Source organism: Astatotilapia calliptera, chromosome 18 (genome assembly GCF_964374335.1).
Source record: "Astatotilapia calliptera chromosome 18, fAstCal68.1, whole genome shotgun sequence".
Classification (NCBI taxonomy): Eukaryota; Metazoa; Chordata; class Actinopteri; order Cichliformes; family Cichlidae; genus Astatotilapia; species Astatotilapia calliptera.
This window is the reverse complement of record NC_137439.1, coordinates 17,593,150-17,618,094: the sequence shown is the minus strand read 5'-3', so window position 1 is coordinate 17,618,094 and position 24,945 is coordinate 17,593,150. Positions and strand designations below refer to the sequence as shown.

Here is a 24,945-nt window from a genome sequence, read left to right as displayed (position 1 = left end):
CTAATATCTCTCACACACATCTGAAAATTCACAGCAAATCTAGAAGGAATTTGTCTTTGTGTGCAGACGGAATGCACTCATGGTGACTGTATGATTAACCAGGGACGTTATAACATAACTATGTCTTATTAAATGCACAGCAGTACTCTCTCCAAACAGAGAACCACTACAATACTGTGTACATATTTTATATAAAATGTTCAAGGTGTCTTTTGCCACAAACGAATCAATTTTTTGCACTAAAATGCGGCAACAACGACATCAATCAAAATGTGACTTTGAAGTGCCGCTGCCAATTAAACTTCAAATAGAGGAAGCTAATGCAAAACCAACATACCATTAATCCTTGAGCCATTCAGCCTCCAAAAAAATAATTCAGGGCTATCAGAAGTATCTTGTAGCTACATTACAATATCTCCCTACTTACTAAAAAGTACTACAGTGGTGTCAACAAACCAGAAGCATTGCAGCTCTAAGGCCCACCATCGCTGGCAATTATATCTTAATAAAATCTAACATCAGGACTTATACAGCCAATTCAGCCAATTAAACGCTGTTCATATTAGTTTCACTTTTTAATGAGCAAATATGCAAAGCTTAGAACAGATAACTAAAGCTCCTGCTTATTATATGTCATAGCAAGGCTAGCAGTGTGTATAATCGCCTGAGAGTAATGGAGTTGTGTGAGTTTTTCGACTTGGCAACAGTGCGTAAGATGCAAAATGTTTTGTTGGGTTTTTTGTTTTTTTCCCCCCTATCTCTGTGCGTTACTTTGAGGGGAAATACTGTTAACTGAATGCTTCTAAAAATATGCAAAAACATGTTGCATTAAAACTTGAATGACGAAAATTCTGGAAGAAGCAGAAACTGTAAGTGTTGCTAACTTTTGTCCAAACACGGGATTCGGACCTCACTTTCCCAGCTGAAATTCCTCTTTTCTTCCTTTTTAAAGCCTATTACACCTCTGCATTTGACTTCCATTTGTAACTGCTTAGTATTCCTCATCCAATGAGGTCTCCAAGGACTCCACACAGATGAGGAACATGAGTCTAGCTCCCTCTCTAAACTAGAGTATGCTGAAAGGTAATTATGGATTTTAGTCCAGTGATGCCGAAAACATATTGCATACCCCAGTTTTAATGCAGTGTGCATACTTTCTCTATTACACTTCATTTTGCTGTGTTTCTAGCGTAAAAACTGAGCGTATCCAACACTTTTTCACTTACTACTGTTTTTTTGTTTTTGATTTTTTAAACACACAGCTGTTCATTAGCCAAGATGTCTTTCAACAATAGACTGAAACCCTGCCTGAACCTGCAGCATTCTGTAGGTGTTTTTATTTTTTCAAGAGAAACAATAATCTCTTCTTTAGGGTTTGCTATGTTTTACATTCCTGTGCATCTAAGCAACTGTTATCTGCACATCTACATTACATTTTTACCTGCATGACATCAAAGCATAAATGTCACCGCAGAAAGAAACCGTGGCTCTTTGATTCTCACTAACAGACTGCAGTTCTTGGCATTTACTCCTGATGCTTTAGCTCATTTCTTTCTGCTGCCAAACAGCATTTTAGTTACCCTTGAAAGTTTCGTGTACACTTGAAAAGTTCTGTGCTGGAAAAATAAACCAAGCTAGGGAACGAGGTCAGAAATTACCGCTGTATGTTGGATCGCAGCCATTTTACGTGGTTGTTTGCTGCTATATTTTTGTGATCGACAAATTCTCCTTTTACCTTTTGTGCCACTTGAGTCACCCAGTGGGAGGTGCAGTTGCTGAGGTCTGGCCCTTTGGAGCACCATGTCCCTGCCATGGTGCAGAGGAAAGAGGCGATGCCTGCAGTACCACAGAATAAAAACAACAGTTGGAGGGGAGCCAGAATGTTGCTCAGATACAGTTTCTCCTGCTTATCCTTCATTCATGCAGACTCTTCACCCGGAACAAAGATTTCTAAATGATTGAAAACCTAAAAGCTTTGTAGACTGTACAAAAAAGTACAGAAAGGACACTAAAAGACTATTAGAGTTCTACAAAGCTTGGGGGAAAATACACAGAAAAAAAGAAAAGGTGGACGCAGTGGTTTGTTATTGATCGTAAACAAATATTTTAAAGACCTCTTGCTATGCATGTACAAATAAAACACGAATCCTCCAGATAACATGCAGCTTGACTAGTAAAAGCTAAATCTTTTTCCTTTCTCAATATCATCTCCTTTCCCACTTTCTTTTGAGTCTTTTCAGTTGCCAATCTTTGCAACGGGATGTTTAGATGGATTTTGTGAGATTACGGCAGATGATCACCTGCAAAATTAATGGCCAAATTTCTTCATTTGTAGGAGGATTTTTAATCTGGCTATCTAATAGAAGCAGTCCAACATCTTTTTTACTTTTACTTTTGGTCTGTTACAGATAGTTTTTCCCCCCTCTGTGTGATTTCCTTTCAAGGAGAAATGGGCTTCAAAATTACAGTAACTAGGTACATTTCGAAATCTTATTTTTGTCAAAAAGGCTCAAATCCTGCTATAATACATTTTTAGACTGACATGTCCATTTTATGAAGTTTTACAAAAAACAAAAAAAAAAGACAAGTAAACCAAGATGGAAGCGAGACCTAAATAAGTACAGCTAAATAACTCTGCAATTTTAACATGTTTAATTGGGAGCTTTGCTTTTTTTTGCTAAACTGATTTGTGATCATTCTGAGGTTTGGTTTATACCTGATTGTTAACGGCACTAATTATTTGGCACTAACCTCCTAGAGAGTAAGGACCAATTAAGGAAATTCAAAGCAGTTGGAATAAGACGCAAAATAAACATTTATGAATTAGTGTTTCAACAGAAACAGTATTTCTGTAAGCTGTAAACTTTTGCAAACTGTCAGAGAAATGTATATTTTAATATATGAAAATATTGTGTATTGTTCCTGTGCCATTGTTTTAATTGACCATTTAAATGAATATTTTCACATTTGTGTTCAAATATCTTTTTGTCTTTATGGTGAATGTTAGACACCATTAATGTCAAAATGTAATTGTTAATACATATCTTTAGACGTGTCATAAAAATAGACCTAAACCCTAGAAACAATTACTTTAGCTTAGCTTAAACTCGGACAAATTGATAGGCAGAAAAAAAGCTAGCATAAAATTACCAAATGATTTTTGTAAGAAGTCATAACAGAAGAAAACACACATTTTTCACAAAACCAGCAGTATATGTCTTAAATAAAACAAAATATAAAATGTTGATTATTAAACTTTAGAGGCAATACGAGACATCTTTAGGCTAGTAAGCTTAGCACTGTTTCCAGTTTAAGCTAAGCTAATAAGCTCCTAGCTCTTGCTCTATACTTAGTTCTTCAGATAAGATAAGAGATGACAGTTTCATTTATTTTGGATTTTCTGTAATGCATACAAGATTACAATCATGCACACAAGCTCAAATATATACATACTGTATACCCCCACTAATATTTGGTCAACTGTCCCTTAGCTAGCTGCACATTGACAAAATGCAACCAATTAACAGGTTTCTGGCATAATTCTGGCTGAATATTTGACTACTCTTCTTGGTAGAGTTGATTTAAATAGGTTAATTCCCTGGCACCGACCCAGCTGTAACGCCCTAGGACCTGGCGTCCACATATGTGGACATCACATTTTGGGTTGTCTAGACCAAAATTCTAAATTTTGTTCTACAGGGGCCTTATATCCACGTACGAGGACATTATACTGTCACTGTTCTCTCGAAATTTAAAACAAATGTCTTCATATGTGGATCTTATTTTTCTCAGAAACAAAAATCAGGTAAAAAAAAAAAAAAATTACGGTAATTCTTTGTTTTTACATTCATCAGGTTCCAATCAGCCCAAATAGCATAGAGAAATTAAAATTGCATGCCATGAAAGAGTTTGGGTCTTAGGAGGTTAAGTCTAGTCCAGAACAGGGCTGAGGTCGGGGCTTCTGAAAGGTCATTCAAAAGCTTGATGTTAGCTCGCTTTATCCATTCAAAATCCAACTTTGATGTGCGTTTGGGATCATTGCCTTTCACGAACACACAATAGTCCAATTTTCACCCATCAAGTTTCACCACCCTCCTTCCACAAGACATTTGGCTTGCCCGTGAGGGCAGCTGCAAATTTTTGTGAAGCTTGAAGGTGTTAATTCTGGAGCTGGGGCTTCCATCAGCCGGTGTTTAATCAGTTTCCAGTTCATGGCAGGCTTCAGCCTTTGTGGTTACTGGTTTGTTTTTGAACATCCTAACCAATTTCCTCTTACAAAGGTGGTGAAACATCCTAATAACTCATAGTTGTATACAATAGTTTGAACCTGCAGTTTTCTAATCTGCAGTTGTCCTGCATATTTGAGTTGGCCAAGACTTTACGCCAGGTACCCTTCCTGACGCAGCTCTCCCCAGTTATCCAGGCCTGGAGCTGGAACTATAGCAGTACACTGGCTGGTTCCAAGACACCTTCCAAACTTATATAAATCTAAAACTCTTTCCCAGTGCTTTGATATTGATTAATCCAATTAGTGCTGCCAAACAAATCCTTTTGATGCTGGCAAAGAGAAATTACAAGTTGTAATCAATTATGACCACTTACAAGAAGTTACTAGACCTTGGTTTTGTCAAGTTAAAATATATTGTAGAACTTTAAGCATCAAAAACTGTAAATGCATGTATATTTTTGACCCTGTGTTGATTAGGAAAATTCAAAATAAATTCAAACTTTTTGAACTGTCTTGTCTTGTTTTTTTCTTAACTTGTTAAAAGTGTATGCTGTATAGTCACTGCACCCAGGAAAAACAACAGTATAAAGAAATAACTAAAAGCCCAGAATTACAGCAACATTCATGCCTATGAGGACTGTATATAGACACACACACACACACACACACACACACACACACACACACACAATGGTTTTCTTGTCCACACTTCAGAGGGTGAATAAGTATTTCTTTAAATGTCAGACTGTTCCTCTGTTAAAACCCTATGGTCACAGGGCTGCTAAAAGCTTCAGTGGAATACTTTTACAGAAAAAGAAAAAGAACGTCTACCTCTAGCAGGCACACAGTAGACAAAATGTTGAATTTTCATGTTTCAAGAAAAGTGGAGGAAATACCTCTGGTCCCCTTGGGGCAGGGCCTCTCCACAGTAGTCCCAGTGTGGGTCTGGGGCCAGTCAATGGCTCTCCTCCTAGTCGCCTCGCAGAAGCGTCTGGGTGTTGGAGGCAGCTCTGGGATAGTGGGCTCAGCGGTACTCAAGCCTCGGCTGTCCTCAAACGGATCTCTGCCATCTCTTGGATCTGCTCCTGCCACTGTGGTGTCACCGCGCCCCTTCACAGTGGACGCGGCAGTGGTGGTGGTAATTGTTGTGGTCTTAGGCATGGCAGACGAGACAGAGGCGTCTTCGGTGGTTGGCACTAGAGAGAGAGAGGGAGGGAGAGAGCAGTGACGCTGTTAGAGCTCGAGACATAAACGTCCTCGCCTTGAACCCCTGCTGTTTCTCGCAGTGGGGGGGACTGCATCTGCTTTGAGCCTCATGGTTTGTTGGTATTACTAGAGTTACTGCTTCCCATATTATCTGGAAATAAAAGCATTGTGCGGCTTTCACTCTTTATTTCCACTTTCTCCCCCCCCAGCTCATTTACTAAAAGAAATCAAGATAAACATGCAAACACAACAGTATCACTTACTATTTTATACTTTACTTAAGCCCATAAATAACAACAACAAAAAGGCAATGGCAGTCAGGCATCCTTTGACATAGCAGTTTCTTCCCAGCAGAGTCAGTACCTTGGACTGATTAAATATCAACAATGAAGACAAAGCCTGTCTGCATTTTACCTTTTTTCTGCCTTGTTCATCTCTCTTTCACTCAGATAAAGCTGGTGTGCGGAAGGAGAATTGCACTGCTCTGGGCAAAAACCATACATCAGCAATAATGCGATTCCACTGTATTCAGTCCACGGTTACCCTGCGAAGCAAATCTTTGCGTGAATGTGCACGTGTGCACGTGTGCTTGTGTTTGCTCGATTAGTCAGGTGTGTCTCTGTTTAAAACCACTGTGTGCACACAGATGGATATCTGCTGCACAGAGCCTGGAGATAACTGGGAAATGGGTTCAGAAATGGGAAATCTATAAATTTTATACAGTATGAATAGCCAATAAGAATAAAAGGAAAACACATTGTGTGTATGTGCACAGGTCTACGTGTATATACTGGGCTACTTGTCTCCTGCATGAATGATCATACATTTCTGCCCACAACCACTTGATTGTATTTTGAGATAAAAGCAGATTCCCAAAATGAGGTCTGCCGCTGTGAAAGGCACCATAGGGTTGTCTTCAGTTTCCCTGGGAGCTGATGGGAAAACGCAATATCATCCTGTCTGACAGTCCATCATCAGACACATTTCTCCATTTCCTGAGAATGGTGACTGTCTCCACTTTAATCAGCCAGTCAGGTGAATATGTACGTTTTCACTGGACAAAAAAAATATTTAAATATATTAAATAAGTTATATGTGGTGATGCAGGGAGTGGAGAAAAGCATTAGTGTGACAGTGGGTGGAGTGGGGTGTTACTCATTTGTGCCGGAATTGTGACAATTCTCTCAATGACCTTTCCTCCAGACAGGAGCTCTGGGTAATTACCTTAGACTCATTTGGTCCTGGTGTGTTTGACACCTGCACATGCACAACCATCAGCTAAGGTGCAGTTAGCAGTTAGCATAGCCTTCAGTTATCAGGACAATGTGCAGAATAAGCTAAAAAAATGACGGCCAAAACATACCAAAGCAATCAAAAAGAAAAGTGGACAGACATCCGATTTCCCCCCCCCCCCCCCTCTCTCTACCTTTTGGGAAGATGCATTAAACAAACTTTTATTTATTCCTTTACAGATAAATAACTTTGAGGCTATCAGATAATAAAAAACAATGCTACAGAAAAAACAACAACAAAACAAAACAAAAAAAATGGTGTTTCAAATATATTATATATTGCAGATGAGGATTTTTTATTGACTCAGGAGAAGTGAGATGATTCATAGGCTGACTTGGTTGATTCAATATACGCATATAATGCAATACAAGGGCAAGTGTAATTAGGTTTCAGAATATTAAACCTCTCCATACCTGAGCAAACTTGTGCTTTTCCACAGGCTGATATAAGCTCTAATATGCATCTGGCTGTAACAGCATGCTTGCTTCACCTGATTAACCTGCTCCTGAGACGCTGTTTCTCCAACTCAAGAGACCAAAGCACCAAACTTATTACCCTGTACTGAGAACTATTTAGTTTGCTTTTCGGTATTTATATTCTGTTTGTTTTCCATTTTCATAAACGTTGTTTGTTTTCAATTGTATGATTTAATCAATTTAGATCTGCAGCAAAAAAAAAAAGAAAAGGAAAAACCATGATGAGGTTAGGAGAAAATCATTGACAGAATTAATCTGTCAACGATTATTTTAAGCAATGGTTAAGCTTTAAGATGTGATTAAATGTTATGTATTCAAACTGATGGCTCCGATGCTTTTACGTATTCACATCGTGAACCAAAACAGCTCAATTATTTATTTAATACTATTTTATTTTAGCATTTTTACCATATTTTAACATAGCTTTTTTTAAATTAATGCCAATCAGATTTTGTAACAAATCAAACACAATCAATTAGCTCCAACACAGTCTGAAGCAGACTAGCTGAGATTTAAATGTGCAAAAATTCAATACAAATACTCATTTAGTCATGAATATTTAATAATAAGTGCTTCAGACTTATTTCTGTTAATCACTTAATTGATTATATGACTCATCACACAATGCCATTTCAAATATATGAGTCAAAACCCTCGCATAACAATAAAGCATTCCCAGTTCAGTATTCCAACACAGAGCTGTAACTTGATTATTCTTATTAGTGATTAAATTGCTTATAGCTTCCCTAATATAAAAGAAAAATGCCCAAGGTTTTTAAAAAAAGAGAAGATCATCACATCTGTAACGTTGAGAAATTATAAAAAAGGATTCAGAGTTTGTGGGTCGTCATATTCGTTTATGTTCATGTGCATTTTAAATTGATTATCCAGGCACAGGGTGCAAATTTCGACAGCTCTATAGCAGCCGGCATCCCTAAATATTTTTCATACTATTAGATCATATACATCATTTACTATTAGATGGTCATTGTCTCTTGTAAGAGACTGTCAGGGAGAGTCATGGACTCGTATCACTGTAATTAGGAGTGGTACTCTGATGTCAAGAGCGATTTTTATTCTAATCAAAGACGTGATACCATCTTTGTAGCTGCTTATAGTCATCATGTCTTGGGTTTCATATCACAATGTGACTGAGAATAACACCAAGAACATCAAATATCTATTCAGTAGTACATCCAGTAATGTGCTTATCAGATGTCGATGCATCTGAGGGGTTATTTTGATGTCTGTGCACCATGCTCGCTACAATTTTCCTTTGATTGCAAAGAGCAAATTCCCCTCCAGTAAGAGCCCTGTGTCCTCTGATAGCACTCAACCAAGAGAGGGCTGCACCAATTAGCTACCATTTCTCTCGAGAGGCAGCGAAGTCGCTCTTTATGGGCAATCTGACACCAAAGGCATACTGTTGACATATGGTGAATAATACCTCTTGTAAATAATGGAAGAGTTTGAGATTGAATGCTTGAAAAATGACTGTCACCAGTGTCAAAACAGAGTGTGTAAATTAAAACAGAGCTAAAAGGAAGGAAAACCATTATGCAAGATCATCCATCAAGACACTGGAGATGGAACAGAATTAGTTTTATCACTTTATAGCCCCCCAGAGTCATTTACGTATCCGAGAGGAAGATGACAAAAAATATTAAACCATAATCAGATGATCAGAGGTCTAGACACTCTGTTTGTCCTTGCTTTTATAGCTGACACGGCTGTACTAAAACAGCGTGTTTTTGGGTTTTTGTTTTTTTTTCCATATCAAATTACACACATCGAGCGAGAGCAGTAAAAACTATGTACCTGTCCAGATAGACACCAGAATAAATGCATCATAAGCTGCCTAATACTTGCTATTAAGGGAAAAGCAATGACAGCTGCAGTCAAATCAAGCTGTTTTAATTGCTTTCAGTTTTGAAGCTGAATCACTTACAAGGCTAATCCTCACAGTAGACGAACAAACAGACCCACACAGCTGAAAGGAAATCATTGCCATCGGTTAGAAATCATCTTTGCATTACCAGGATTCCTTTTCGGAGCTATACGAGTTGATAGATTTGTAATGAATGGAAGAAGGAAGCACGGTAAATAATGTACAGTCTGATGGGTAAAAATAAGACTGCAGCCAGCAGCTGGTAGCTTAGCCCACCGTGACTCCATGTGGGGGTCCTCGTGTATCCATGTGTGGTTTGATTGGCCTGACTCCACAGCGAGGGGGAGGAAAAGAGCCACGCAGAAGCTACAGTTGGTTTTTTGCCTCTTTACCTAAAGCCACTGCTGGTAATTAATGACAGAAACAAATCCCAGAAGTCATGAATTTTGCATTAGGCTGTTTATATGCACTAATGCTCTTCTGCCTGATTCAAGCTTTCGTGACTTGAGCTTGGCATGCAGGGTACAAAAAAAACCGCAAAACAATCCATGTGTACTTTCTGATCCGATGCCAAAGTTCATGTCATTATTCCTCCTAAAAGTACAAAAAGTGGAGTTATTATGAAATTGTTGCAGGGCTGACTGCTTTATTGACACTTATTCTTTAAAGAGCAGAAGACAGAAAAAGGCTCTGCCCGACATATCCTATGTCTGTGTGGGGTAATTTATGAGGCCTGAAACTGAATACCGTGGAGCAGCAGACATAGCACAGTCACAACCTGACAGTCTGAGTCAGAAGGATGGCAGAGCGGCTCACAATACAGACACATGCATGCAGACAGGAAGATATATGCGCAGACAGAAATACACTCTGAGCAAAACACCCCAAAACCCTCTGTCATATAGGCCTATAAGGTCCACTGAAAAAAGTTTTCCTGTCATAATCCACCAAGCAGAACAATTAGAGCTGTTCCAAATCCCCGACTCATTCTCTGGAGCCCCTATTTCTGTTGCCAAACATCATGCATCAGAGGGTGGAACACAGGCTTAGTGCATGACACATCTATAAATGTCCTCCGTCTTGAAGGCACACCTGGAGGCGTCGTTCTGAGATATGAAAGCAAACCAAAGTGCAGCATGGCGCACAGCTGGATTTAGCCGACAGATATGCGCCGCATGCAGGATATGATAATAATTGTTTTGTAATTTAGCAGAGAGCCCACTTATTGCTCACTGCTACCATGCTATTCCAAGGAGCTAAGCGTTTCGGATAAAGCCAATAATTTTATGCCTCTTGTCTTTAAGACCTCAAATCGATGCTACCTAAAAGACAAATTAATTTTCTGTTTTCTCTCCTTGTTCGCATGAAAAGCTTTCTGCAATTACTGGTCCTTTTGATTGACTTCTGAGCTGTTCGGACTGAAATCCGCTAATGTCTCTGCACATCACAGAGAATACATTACCGCTGTCCCTCTTGGTTCTGTAACTACGGGCACTGAGAAGGTAGACTCTCCAGATATTGACCAGAGCTTTTCGTGTTCTCAACGCATTAGCAGAGCATAGAAGTTTCCTCTAAACTTGCGCAAATTATTTAGAGCAATAGGCGAGAGCGATCGATTTGGGGAATGAGCCGAGCTAATCACCTCAACCCGGGGCCCGAATTAAGAAACCTGCACTGTTACCAACACAAGGTAAAGGAAATATAGACAAGTTGCTAAGGTCAATTATTTTCTGCTTTGATCAGTTTGCTAAAAAAAACAAAAAAAAACAACTTAATATAAACCCCTAATCCTGCTAGCGTTTCAGCGCCTCTGTAGGATGAGCACTACGGCCAAGGTTGATGCTTCTGACAGAAAAGGACACCGACGTTCATTGTATTACACGAGCTCTAAAAAGGAGAGAGATACATTGGGTTTGGTGTTCGAGGTAACTTCACTCTGTGGTCGATGAATCTTAATGGGCACAATTAATTTCCTTTACGCCTCAAGTGCCCCACAGTTTCAGAGAGAGAGAGAGAGACATTATTTCAGCACCATTAGATTACCCTGCAGAATAGGTTGTTTAATTCAACGGCATATCATGGGCAGCAATAAATCCTAATAGCTACACAGTAAAGAAGTTAAAGGTGTAAATCTGAAAAAAACCTAATAAACAAGAACCAATTATTTTCAAGTGCCATTCACGGGATCTGGCATGCTGCTGCTGCTGGCCTTGGCATCTACAGATGCCTCCTCTCTCCTACTCGAGCTCGCAACATTTCATAATGTTCTCATAAGGCGCACTTAATGAACCACACTGACAAGTTCTGCTGCAAAGACACATTTCTGATTGGATCCCAACAACGGAACAGTGGCAGGAAGCCCGCACTTCGAATAATGAGTGAAATCAACAGCTATGTTCTTTGGGGTTTCTTGATTAAATGCACTGTTGCTGCAGCAAGTGGCAACACCAGGCTTCAGTGGCATTTATGTTTACCGAGCCATTGCAGTAGCTGAGGGAGCACATTAGGCCCTTCATTGAAAATGCTCTGTGATGGCCACTTTTCTCCTCTCCCCAAGACTCCTTTTGAGACAAGGAGGGTAATTATGATAATTCAGTTGTTAATTACATTTACATACATCAGGACGTGAGGAGTTGAGCAGGCAGTTTGCATGCATGACGAACTCATTAAAGTTGGGAGTATTTTTCATATCTTCTCCAACATACTCTTAATTGAGGCTTTGGTTGTTCCGCGACTCAGACACAAACCCGGAGCCTCCCTTGGGTGTCAAGTTATCATGCCGGGGGAGATTCCAGGGAACAGCGGGAAAACAAACAGACGTGTTGACAAGAGGCCAGAGTTCAGGAGCACACAGCCTCCATTGAGACGTCAGCGGCAAACCGCCCCCACCCTACCCCCCTCGCCACTTTTCAACAGCTCAGGTCAGGAATCAGATTTCCCCCACTGCTGTGCGTAGCCCCTCCCGAATATCCAGAAGTTAAAAAATCATAACCTAATCCGGACCACTGCCTGAGGGCAACCTGAGCTTCTAACGTATCGTCGAGTCAGGTCAAGATTCTTGTTTTCCACACTTCATACAGAAGACTTAGAGAAGCCGAGCTTTATGGGATAAGATGGCAGCAGTCAGGCAATTAAACCCATTATCAGCTGGATGTAAGGCCGCAGTGTGGTGACACGTATGTCGCCTCTCAGCACTTCACAGATTAATTTAAGCCCCCCCCTCCCCACCCCACAGCCCCCGAGACGAGATTCTTCGGCGTAATCGCTTTCCAGCCACTCTCCTGCTCGTGATTCACCGAGTGGTACATAAGTCTCCCACACCTCAGTCTGGCGATTTTTAAAAATATTATCCCACAATAGGGTAGCGATTATCTTCTGATCTGTTGCAAAAATGGCCTCTGTGAAGTTGATGAGGTAACCATGGCAACAAATTGAAAACCCGAGGTAAAGAGGGAGAGGATAACCTGTGTCGTACTGTGCACAATACCTCTCAAGCATATTCCCAGCAATAGAGGCGAGTTCAGGAGGGCCGTGTTCATAATGGTTTTGGATAAGGCCCGAGATTAAAGAATTTGATAGGGTCCAAACTTCAGCTGGAAGGAGTGCCTCGGCTTGCCTCATGGTAATAAAGGAGCTGTTTTTTTGGTTGCGATGCAAGCCCCACTGGGAGCTATCCCTCATTCCAAGGTGAATGTGTAATTTCTGTCTGCAAATGAGCCCTTTCCCCAAGACTAATGCAACGCTTTTTTTTTTTATATATCACACCTGACTTGCATCCAAAATTAAAAGGCAGCCATCTGTGACATCCCACACTGCAGCCAAACAATAGAAGAATTAGACAAAGACTAAACAACAATGAAGCAGCTCTCACCTTCGGCGGGATCCGGCGGCCCGAAATCCAGGTCGTAGCGCAGGATGTAAAAGTTATTCCACACGTACAGCTGGTTGTCCCTGGGGTTGTAATCCACAGCGGTGATGTACTGGTACTGGTTGGGGAACAGGATGTCTGTGTACTCGCCCTGGCTCAGCTTGGTGTTGTAGATGTAATCGATTTGGCTCCGGCTCGCCTCGCTCTCGTTCTCCTCATAGGTGGAGCGTACTACGTGCAGCACGCCGCATACCATGAAGGCGTTGGAGGCAGAGCGTTTGTCGTAAGCCGTCTCCCAGGTGGCTTCGAAGCGGAGCGTGTAAGGGTTGAGCTGGCTCACCACTATGCGGCCATTGTTCTGCTCTGTGGCGTAGATTACCCACAAGCCCCGCTCGTCTACTGCGAGGTCAATGTCGGTCTTGCCACCCCAGCGGTAGGGAGAGGTGTCGTGGTAGTTGGCATTGTTAACGATGGCCTCGCCGCTTTTGATGCGCGTGCGCAGGTCGAACTTGACAATGTTGCGCGTGCGCTCCTTGTTAAAGAAGATGGCGCCGTCATAAGCGACGAAGCCCGTCCCGTCGACACGGTGCGGCAGTTTATAGGTGGTCGTCTGGCGACCATTTTTTAAATCCTCCAGAGAGGCGTATTCGATGAGGGTGTCAGTGCGGTATGGCGTCCAGGGCATGAAGAAAATTTTGTCTCCGGCCTGCAGCGGGTCTTTGCACCACGAGCCGGCCTGCTGCTCGCCTTCAAACAGGAAGGTGGCGGCGCCGATACTCTTCAGAGTCCCGGGACAAATGAAAACTAGTGACAGAGAAGAGAGTGAAACAAAATAAGGCAAGAATTTATATACTTTTGAGAAAAGAAAAAAAAAAACAACAGTATTATTTGACAGGCATCATTCTCGCTGCTGTGCGACTTGAGTGCAGGACAAAAAAGATCAGGGACTGTGATTTTGGAGGAATCTTTAAACTAGTGCTTTTGTACTACCGCTAATGAGCAGGGAAAAAAAGAAAAGAAAACAAATGCATGTATCAACAGCGATTGTTCACAATGAGAAACGTGTGGTTGAGAGAACTTGCATCTCAGGGGTCTGCTGATACATCCTAACGGGGACAAAACAAAACAAAAATGAGAACACAAAGAAAAAGGAAAAATCCTGCAAACGAAAGACGTGGGAAATGGAAATAAGAAGTAGGGTTCACAGTGTTTCGATTGGAACTTGTTTCGAAAAATACCAGTCTGTTGTGATGTCAAATGGCACACGAACAGCTGGGTATATGGACACACTGCACATGCATACTCACATGACTGAGGTCATAAACCGAAATGATAAGGGGTAACGGGCTTCACGTCTTTCGATAGGAGTGAACAACAGGTTGTTAATGGTGGTGGTGGCGGCAGCAAAGCAGAAGGTAAAAAATGAAAGTGGAGGTTGGAGGGGAGGGGGGAGGCAACAGTGGTAAAGGATTTTCACTACTTCTGTGGCAAAAAGACAGAGTAACCACTGATGGGTGAGGGAGGCCATGGCAAGGTTCCCGTTTAGCTGCTTTTAAATTAATTGGTTCTGGATTTTAAAAAAGCAAAAAACAAAGGGAACACAGTGAATCGCTGTTTGGGTTTTTTTCTTCAAACTTTTTGTTCAGCCTGTGCCAATCTCACTCAGCCATCACTGCTATTTCACATCACGTGCTATGGGTGCAGCAGAAGTTGGGCCAAGCAAACTACGACTGAGCCAAATAAGAATATATACACACAACTAGTGATTCTTCAGGGTTCTGGAACAAATCGACACCGGACAGTTGGTGATTTCTGTCACACTGTCAGGGAAAAACTACGTTTAATGACCGCGGATGTCATTTGAAATTGTGTCCATTTGGACTCCGTGGGTGCAAACAATCCTCCTATGGGTTTAGCATTTGACAGGAGAGGCAATCAGGAGAGGAGGGGGGGAAGACGTGAAGGGGGAGCTGTACTCAACACCACAGAACAAGGAGCCAAAGGAGGGGGAGGGAAGGACCAGACCACTCATTTACCTTTTTGCTCCACTTCTATTTCAGGCATTGGAAAAGAAAGCAAAAAAAGAGTGCGAAAAAGGGAGAGAAAGGTTATCATGAGTCAACTACCAGGTACAAAGAGAAGAATTAGTCTGAGGGAATGACCATGAGATGAACTGCAGCGCTGCTTAGGGAGGAAGAGCTGGAGGAGGGAAAGAAAACAAGGATGTTTGTTAGTGAAAACGGCCTCTCGTCCCTAGGATATAAAAACAGACAAGTTATATGACCAGAGACGAGCTACGCGCCGTGTTTTCCAGTGCATTAAACGTTTCGTTTTCGTCGTCTTTGTCTGCCAACAAAATAATGCACTGGCCACTGCAAAAGCAGAGCAAATCCCTCTAAAAATGCTTCCCCCTAAGTGGCAGGAGAATAGAAATCTCAAAGTTCGGCTCATATTTAGATGGATAACATTCTTAGAGAAACAGCACAGTAATTATTTTTGGCTTGTATTGACTGCGGGTGGAATTTGTTCAAACTTTATAAACACAAATCAAAACTCGCTTCCAAACTCGCTCGCCCACACACGTAAAACATGACACGGTGCTAATGTTACAGACCAAACTCTCAAATGAGCCAAAGAGAGCAACAGCACATGAGATGACTGATGGATATTCGGCCTAATATGGAGTTTCTTTAGTGGGCTGTCGAAGCTGCATATACTGGGGCAGAGGAATGGGGTGGGGGGAGGCTGGAGACAATATGTGAGAGATCGAACGTTGAAAGGAAGGAGAAAAAAAAATCAAGAGCAAAGAGGTTAGTCGGGGGGATTAGACAGGAGGTGAAAGGGAGGTCTGTTTGAAAGAAGAAGAAGAAAAAAGAGTGAATATTTCTGAATATGTTTACATTTCATCAATTTAAATACGAAGGATTTAAATGAAGCCTGGACTAACTTTTTATAAACTAGTCTATAACACTCTTAAGGTAGATTTAGTTAAACTAGACACCAGAAACAAACCAACCAACTCTCAAGCGATTTAATTAAGCCACTTTCATAATGGAATACTAGAGACACTTCACAGCTGAATACATGAGTTCTGGTTTAATCTAAGAGCAGATGCACATTCATTTTAATTTTTAATCTGCCTCTTATTCAATGTGTTCTCAAATTAAATGACTGAACACACTGTATGAATGCAAAAAACAAAACAAAAGCAAAAACCAGTGTACCCAATTATTTGTAACATCTCGGCGAAAGACAATAAATCTCAAGTTAAGACCGGTGGAAGGTCAGCTCAACGAAATTACCAGTAAACATATTTTCTTCCACACTCCTAATGGTATCGCCTCATGCAGATAGTTTTGGGATTTTATTTTCTTTTTTTTTGTAGGTGTTTTGTTTTGCTCGTGAAAACTGCTGAAATTTCTGCTAGAAGCCAAATACAAAAGAGACAGTTTTACAAAAGGGGAAAAAAAGGGGGGGGGGGAACCTTTTACTACGGCTGTTTGTTCAGTGGAAAGTAGTTCCAGTGATAACTCTTGACAGTAAGCGCTGCGGTTTATCCAGACAAACAGCAATTCTGCTCCTGAAAGAGATTTTGCTATTGAAATACTTTAATTACGACTTTTCAGTCCCGCGTGCTGCACAAATACATCACCGCTGCAGACAGGGATGGGGCTTTATATATGGATCCGAAACCAGACTCAAATCTGCTTTTTGTGCGTTGCGTGTAACATTTTGTTTGACCCTGTCAGAGAACGCCTGGTGGACCTCAGCTTCATAAAAGACATTTTTGCTCTTGCAAACTTAACATTAACCAAACTGCCAGCAGTGAGAGTTGCTATTTTATCAGGCAGGGTCAAGTGAAAACAGGAATAAAGCTTCTTGAATGTTTCCCGAATAAGACTAAGGCAGGATGGTCATTACAAAAAAAAAAGAAGCCTTTAATTAATCCAGTTATTTGGAACCAGAGCCAGAATTAGGGTCAAACGGATGTCAAATAAGGTGATTTAAACGTCTAAAACGGCCTGCATGGGTGGATTCCATTAAATGTAATTTCGATTTTTGTTTTCATTATTGGGGTGAACTGGAGCTTTAAATGACCAAAACACTTCATATTTCAACATAACTTAGCGTCATTAATGCTACAATCCCGTTTCAAATACATCAGCGGGAGCACCGTCCATAAGGGCGAACTGCAAAATACTTGCAAATGATGAGACACAGCGGTTACATCACACCATTTTCAATTGCACACAGTAAGATTTCAGTATGAGATTTGGATAGCGGTACTTACTATATGGAACACACTCATACTGGACCTCTAAGTACTTGTAGGTGCCAGGGCATGGATCGGGAAAGACATCAGAGCCAGTGACAACCACGCACTGCGTACGGTTGTTGCACCTAAAGAAGAAAAAAAGATTGACCAGAGATTTCATCATGACTACCCACAGCAAGAGCACTCCTCAAAGATAACATTAATAACAAAGATGAGGCCGGGAGGGGGGAGAAAGTTCATCGTTACAGCTACACTGTAATTGATCAAATCCCAGCCGGAGCTGTCACAAATGCACTCAAGTTTAAACCTTTGCAAACAGAGAGAGAGGAATGAAAACATTAAGGAAGAGTAAATGAGCATGATGTGATGAACGACAGAGCGAAAGAGCTGCTAAAGGCATGTTAGGAATTAGTCTTCGCACCGCTATTGAAAGAGAAGACATTCATTAAGACACACGCGACAGGTGGCGGTGACATGCAGTGGACATGAATGGCTGGCCTCTAGTGCAACAGCAGCTCCTCTGCATGGCACGAGAGCGTCATTTCGATGAGAGGCCTTGCAGTGTGAAATGGTGTCCCTAAGTCAGAGTCTGACGTGCGGATTGCAGAGACGGTATGCGTGCATGTTAGCAGATGTTTCTGGGTGCTGAAAAAGTTCGAGTAAATCAGAAGAAAAGGAGGGGAGGTGGGGAAGGAAAAGAACAGCAGTGGATTGAGTTTGTTTAAATACTGCATAGGCTGAAATTGGCTCCACTTCAATCAAGCTCTGCTGAGATGGAGGGATTGAGAATGTCACCAGTGACAGAGGCGAGCCAGAAAAAAGCAAGACAGAAAGAAAGAAAGACAGAAAATGGCACCAAAATAGGACATTAAGCAATTTGCAAGCCTCAGATAAATTTTTCAGAAGGTCTGAAGCACAAATTCAAGTTGGACGTACATTTGAAGACCGGACAAAGAACCATTAGTCATTCGAGAAGCTTCCTGTCGCTGCAAATGGGAGTCGTGCTGCACGGCAACCACACGAAACCATGACAGTGCACTTTTTGGCTCTGGTCGAATTAATGAACGTAAAGGTAAATGTGTGTGCATTAAGAGACAGAGCATGCATCTTAACAACAAGAGCCATTTTCTTCAAACTAATGGATTATAAACGTTATACGGTGTGGGGGTGGGGGCTCCCATTAAGGAGTTAACAAATAGCATCGGCATCATCGGCCACGGTTTCAACATCACTAACACTAACGCTGCCAGCTGCACTTAGGAGAGGTGCTTTTGTGGCTTCACTGCAGTGAATGCTCAAGAGGGCTGCTGCAAAGGAGAAGGGTCACTGCATCAAAATGTGAACTGACTGACGGCAGATAAGAACAACACACTTGATTAAAATGCACCCCAACATATTTGATCTACTTCTACGTTATGAGTTTATGAGCCGGACCGACGACAGCCCCGGTGATAGAGGGTATATTTAATCAAGTAATATGGTTGCAGGTATTTGTAAATTGCTTGTGTAATTCATTTTGTGCTTGTACTTATTTTCAGAGGATTTACAAGAGTATATCAGAGAGATAAAACTACCGTATTTAGGTGTTGCCTATAGATGAGTAACCAATATCAAGTCACTAAAAACATTCACAGCAGAGTAACATATTCCTTGAAAGTTAGCATTTTTCAGTGAGTCATTTATTTTCAATGCTTGCATGCGTTGGGCTTATCATTACAACTTATCATTACGTGCACAGTCACTTTGATGAGTTCTGTCTGCCACGTGGTACAAAATCTTCCAGAGGAAATAAAGGCTTGACTGCACAACCAAAACAGAAACAGGACAGCACTTTTTATTTTTCCACAAATATCAGGAACTTTCCCCGGGTAGCTGAATTAGCGGATGCTGGAAACCCTACCTGGCAAAGGAAACAGGAGTGCAGCTGTCGGAGGAGGCAGAGAATGCAAAGTGATTTAAAAAAAACAAAAAAAACAAAGCAAAACAGTAAAAGACGAGTAAACCTTGGGCTGGCATTCACTTTTTGGTGAGCACTCCTGGTCTTAAGAGAGCTCAAAAGCAGCAATCAGTGGACATTATTTCTGGGTCAGTAAGTAAGAAAATCTACCTACTTATTACCCAAACACAAGCAGGAGTTTCTAAATGAAAAGCGATCTGCTCTTAAAAGCTGTAGCGTGGGTGCCACTTTTTGTTTTTTTCCCCACTTTTTGGTCAAATAAGGGTAGAAAAATACAGAAACGCCTGCCTAACTACACAAAGCGCTGAAACATTAGAGATCATTTGGTGTCCTTTAAGTGCTGTTTTGGTCTCTGTTACCTGCAGCTATAATTATATGGGTCTCCAGCTGAGGACTTGTGTGTTTCACTGAGTCGTTTGTTGGAGATGCAGACTGTATATAAAAATGGAAGTGCCTTAGCATTGTCTAAAGTGTAGCTGTCGTGTAAACTTGCATTTTGGATAATGGTCGGTCAGTAGTGGGTGATTCCTGGTTGCAAAAAGAGGTCAAACTGTACTGAAATGACCCCGCTGCTCGCTTGATTTATGACCGCAGTAAAAACACTCTCTTAATGAGGCCATGATGGACTGTCTAGGGTGTACCCTGTAGCTGGGATGGGCTGCAGCTCTGCCGTGACCCTGAATTGGATAAGTGGTTAAGAAAATGGATGAATAGATAAATGGATGGTCGATTTCTCTGTCAGATCCAGATCCGGTCTAAGAACGTCAAGATGGCCAAGATGCTCATTTCAAAGCCTCATAATGGGACTTCACTATCATGGTGGCTACTTCCATCATTTATATACAGCCTGTGGTTACAGACAGAGACGTGCAGTGAGTCTGGTGCAGTCCAGGAAACCAAAGCCAGGAGTTAAAAGATGAACGGAGGGATAACTGGAGAGTTGGGGGCCGATGCTCTGAAGGGTTCATCGTTACAAGAGAAAACCCTTCACATTGCACATTATCGCTTGATTCATTGTAACTACAAAATATCGATCGGTGTACCTTCAAGTAAAGGATATAAATACTAATGAACCCACTGTGGCATTTATTCAGCTTTAAGTTTTAGTCCTAGTGCTCTGGAGAACAGCAGATGTGTTGTTGCTAAGCATCCTGACAGTCTTCCTCTGTTTTAAACTGCAGCTGAAATCACTGCATGCAATCTTTATTGCACCGAGCACAATCTAATGAAAGTCCTTGAAGTCTCGCATGAAAACGCTGCACCTTTGATCTGGTAAAAGTTTTATTCGGGCATTTTGTAACAGGTCACGGAATGGGCGGCCGTTGAAATAAGGTAATGGAAGTCAGCAAAACAGGCGTATTTTTGCATTTGTGCTGGTGGCCAACTGAGATACGGAGGGAGAAGAGCAGACAGAGAGAAAGGTCAGACATACCGTCCATTTACAGTACATCTCTGAGGGGATGATCACCTGAATATTAAAGTGACCTACAAACCTGAGGTTCCATCAGTTCCTTCATGCATCTTTCATCCAAACACTTTTTTGCGTGAACAACAAAACATTTCACTTGACAAAACACTTTGATGTAGATGCTGAAAATCAAGCCATTTGATTCCTGTTAGTTGGTTTTTTGTTGTTGTTGTTGTTGTTGTGGAAAAACAGGCGGTTGATGAATACTTTCTATCGCAATTTCCAAACCGGCAAAAACTGCCACTCTGTGCAGCAGGCTCCCCACTGTTTCTGTCTCCCCAATCTTATTTAATATGTTTGTTTATGTCCGTGGAGCTATTGCCTTTTGTTAATCTTGATGATTCTGGCAGGGGAGTCTGTGTCAATGTTGTCTTAGTTGTTCTTGTTCTGGTTTCCTGCAGACTGAAGGAGGGCTGATCAGTGTCTGCCAAAGCTTTGTGACTGCTTTAACATCCCCAGTTATCACATCAACTTTAATTACGGTCAGGAGCCCATTTCCTCTGATCTGAATCATTAGAATAATTCTGGTTAAGGGCTTGTGGTGCAGACTCTTCTCAAAGCCTTCACTCGCACACTGCCTCCAGGGAATCTTCAATTGAGATAAGTTTGAAGTGTAGCTTCGGCGAGTGAGAGTCTGACTTGTCAACAGATGTGGCGCACAGTGTGGCAGGTTGCAGTCAAACCGAGGGGCATGGACACTGTCAGCAGCATGTTACTATGTGAGCGTACTGAGGCGGTGCTGTAAATTTAGAAAGACAGAATAAGATTGCTGGATTTGATCTATCCCTCATGGGAGTAAATACAGAAGAGAGCGAAGCAGGGAAAAATCCCAGAGGTCTGAGATGGTGGGCGATGATGCTCAGAAGCTAGTGCACGGGGGGGGGCAGGTTAAAGACAGAGCAGTGCATTAGAAGATGAACTGTGCTGGTTACTATTTATGAATAGTTCATCCAGTGCCCTTTAAAAACACACACTCCTCTAGGGGTAAGCAGCAGTGGAGCTAAAGTGTTGCTGTGATGTCATTTGACAGAGAGGCAGCATCCTGTGAGAGGGTAACCAGGATAAAAGGCATGATGATGGGCATTGCTCACTACCTGAGGCAAAGCCACTTCAATGCACTACAAGTGTTTGAACAAAGCAAGCCCAATGTTCCAGATAGGGAATTAAGAGGGTGTTCATGTGACTCGCAGTTCTCTGAGCTACGCTGATTATGACTCAAACAGAGGCAACAACGCGCAGCTGGTTTGAAGAGCTCTGCAGCACGGATGTCAATTCCTGCCTGTCAAGAATTAATGTGCGCCCCAGTTTTCGAAAATTTCAAATGCCACCTACATAATCTCGTCAATGGACGAACAAATTACATTTAACAAGGGGTGAGATGTCGATTAATTGTCCGGTATGTAGGTGGCTGCACGAGTGGGGCGATAATTTTAACAGTTCTTTTGTGCGAGGGAATGTCTGGCGCGGAGAGAAGGGGGAACAGGAAAAAAAAACAAAAAAACGAGAGCCTTACTTTTAGTCCTCAGCTCCTGGTTGTGTTTGTGAAATAAGATCCGCCCTTTCATGACAGAGTTTTGTCTTTTTTTTTTTTTACCTTTGTGATATAATCTTGTAGGCGTCGGGGAGGTAGCACTGGACGTTCTCCATCTGGAACGGGTCAGCATCGCAGATCTTGTCGTCAGTCCGGCCGTAGTTGGCCGTCTCGATCATAATGACATCACTCCCCGGGCAGCGGAGATCAATTGCATATCCTTCACATGAGAGCTCCCTCCGGACCAGCCCGAAAGGCAAGGCAGCTCGGCTGAACCCTGACAGAGGGTGAGACGCACGGAGACAGAGAAGAAGCACATTAAATCAGGGGGGGGAAAAAAGAACGAGTTAAAAGGATCACTGCTCTTGATACAATAAGACCACACATCATGCAGTAAAAATCCGCTGGCGCAAAATAAATAGGCAACAGCAGTCCAATGTTTACCACAGTTTTAAACAGAAGGGCCATTACACGCGATATAGGACCGGGGAAAGACGAAACAATTCATGTCTCCATCGCTTTGTGGTCTAAGCCTTTTGGCTAAGACATCAAATTTTGAATCACTGGAGACCAATGGTAACCTCATAAATTCTTGAGCAAATACAAAGGCCACAGTGCATCCGGAAGGTCTCCACCTATAGAGAACAACCACCGCAGAGCCAAACTGAACTGGACAGAGAATAGTTTGTTTTACAGTCGTTAGAGACCTCCACCCCAGCATTTGTTTCTTTTGCTTTTCTTGCTCTGTGAAGAAGAAGAAGAAGAAGAAGAAGAAGAAGAGGAGGAGGAGGAAAAAGGGCAAAAATCCCAGCAGAAAGGAGTGTAATATAATCCATTTTACAGTGCCGGCAATCGAACAGGGGACAGTCTGGAGTCCACACAGGAGGAAAAATCTATAGATGGAGCGCAGCCAAATAGCTCTGCTTTAAGGGGAATATTAACTATTTCATTCAAATCTCTGCCTCCTTTCAGCAAATTACACTGGGACAGGTTATTTCTCAGCATTTCGTTTTCTAACTTTTTTTTCTTCCCCTAAGTAATAAACTGCTGCATCACGAATAGAGTGGAGCCACAGATATGATTTACAAAGAGAGAGGGAACAAAACTGGAGAAAGCAAAAGAAAAAGATCCATTATGTGGGGTTAAAATGATCCGAACTACAAAAAAAAAAAAAAAAAAACGAAAGAAAGAGAAAGGAAGAAAAAAAAAACATAACTGTCTGCAATTTTGAGAAAACAATTAGGTAAAATCTAAGCAGAACATGGAAATGTGTTCCATTTAAGAAGTGCAAGCAGAGCGCTGCATGAACTGCCAATAATCGCCGTTGTTTGCAGCAATGGTGGGCCCCTGAGGGGGCAGCTACCATTTGTATTTTCTGCACTGCTCTCTCCTAATTAGCCCTCCTTTCAGCCTGTTACCTTTTTCCATGCTCCCATTGGCTTCTGAGCATTGTCATGTACTAACACTTACCACCCCGGGTTCACATTGCCCCCTCACTCTAATTATCCTCACACTTTTGACAGTCAGGGTCTGATGCAATTAGCATTGTCTGAACTGCTCAAAGCTGAAGTGATTCGGGCTTGAAATTCCTACCCTTAAACCCCAACACACACGTCTGCTAGCCATTCCAGCCCGCTGTGCCTGGCCCCGGTTATAATGATATTCTATGTCACTCTGTACATGTCACACCAGCAAACAGACAAAAAAAATAACATCTGTGAAACACACACTGTTGAGAATATAATGTTAAAGTCATTGTGCATTAGGAAAAACTCCTGCACACACTAGAAGCGGTAGCAGGACAGCAAAATATGAAACTAATGGTATAAATTCTCTGGCATTCGGCCACTAGACATTTCATTATAATACCATGATCTATCTAATGGCCAGTAGATTCTGCTTAGCTGGACTGTTTATCACCTCATTAGGAGACGTCATTGTAGCCGAGCCATAAGTGGAGGGCTGCGGGGTCACTCCATCTTTCCCAATAACTACTACAATTACCCAAACCTTTCAGAAAACCTGTCCAGAATGGCGGATGATAAAACACAGAGAGAAGTCGTCGGCTTTGCTGCAAAGACTAATGATCGGTCTGCCTGCCATTCCTCATGGAAGGAGTGACGGGTTTATCACGGCAGCTAGAGAGGACAGACAGAAAGAATGCATTTCATTGGGTTTTAAAATTCTAAGCAGGGAGACGAGTCTTTCGGCTGAAACACCCTCGTGGACACACACACGCACGCACACGCCATCTGCCTTTTGTAACCTCCTTTCTCTGGTTGTCCACTGACTACTCTGCCTATCTATCAGACCGCTATGGCATGATAGCATGCTGTTGTCAACAGAAGCCTAACGATTGATTAGGCCTGTGCCTCGGCGGCATCCTCCTCCCTCGCTTGTATAGATTTCTCTGGTTATAGGCTAACAGTACATCAATTAGGGGGAGTATCTAGACCGTACTGGCGGCCTAAAGAACAAATTGCTTCTTTTCCAAACTGTAGATAGTCTCGGCCTCATTAATGACCGTCTTGTCAACTTGTAATTGGGCAAGTAATGACAAATCTGTCTAAAAAAGTTAAAATACATATAATGGTTTTTATTTTTTATTTTTTTTTGGTACTGTAGGAAGAAGAACAGAGCCGAATTCAAAGTAAAATATTTTCGGTCGACTTAATTGGGTTTCGCTTAAGATCTTAGGATTTAAACACGGCTATGAAGGAAAAACCTTGTGGCAATAAGAGGTTTCTGGGTGTC

At 41.8% G+C, this 24,945-nt stretch overlaps 1 protein-coding gene across 9 annotated transcripts in view; it reads right to left on the bottom strand.

The window, feature by feature from the left end:
* The window catches only part of adgrl2b.1 (adhesion G protein-coupled receptor L2b, tandem duplicate 1), a 90,678-nt gene that overhangs the window by 31,642 nt on the left and 34,091 nt on the right, over positions 1 to 24,945 (bottom strand). For all 9 annotated transcript variants that reach the window (XM_026150943.2, XM_026150947.2, XM_026150945.2 and 6 more), the window contains exons 3-7: positions 22,255 to 22,468; positions 17,251 to 17,360; positions 12,963 to 13,763; positions 5,125 to 5,424; positions 1,736 to 1,836 (exon numbers count right to left, since the gene is read on the bottom strand). In XM_026150943.2, the coding sequence (XP_026006728.2) occupies positions 1,736 to 1,836; positions 5,125 to 5,424; positions 12,963 to 13,763; positions 17,251 to 17,360; positions 22,255 to 22,468 (1,526 nt within the window). The remainder of the gene's footprint in view (positions 1 to 1,735; positions 1,837 to 5,124; positions 5,425 to 12,962; positions 13,764 to 17,250; positions 17,361 to 22,254; positions 22,469 to 24,945) is intronic.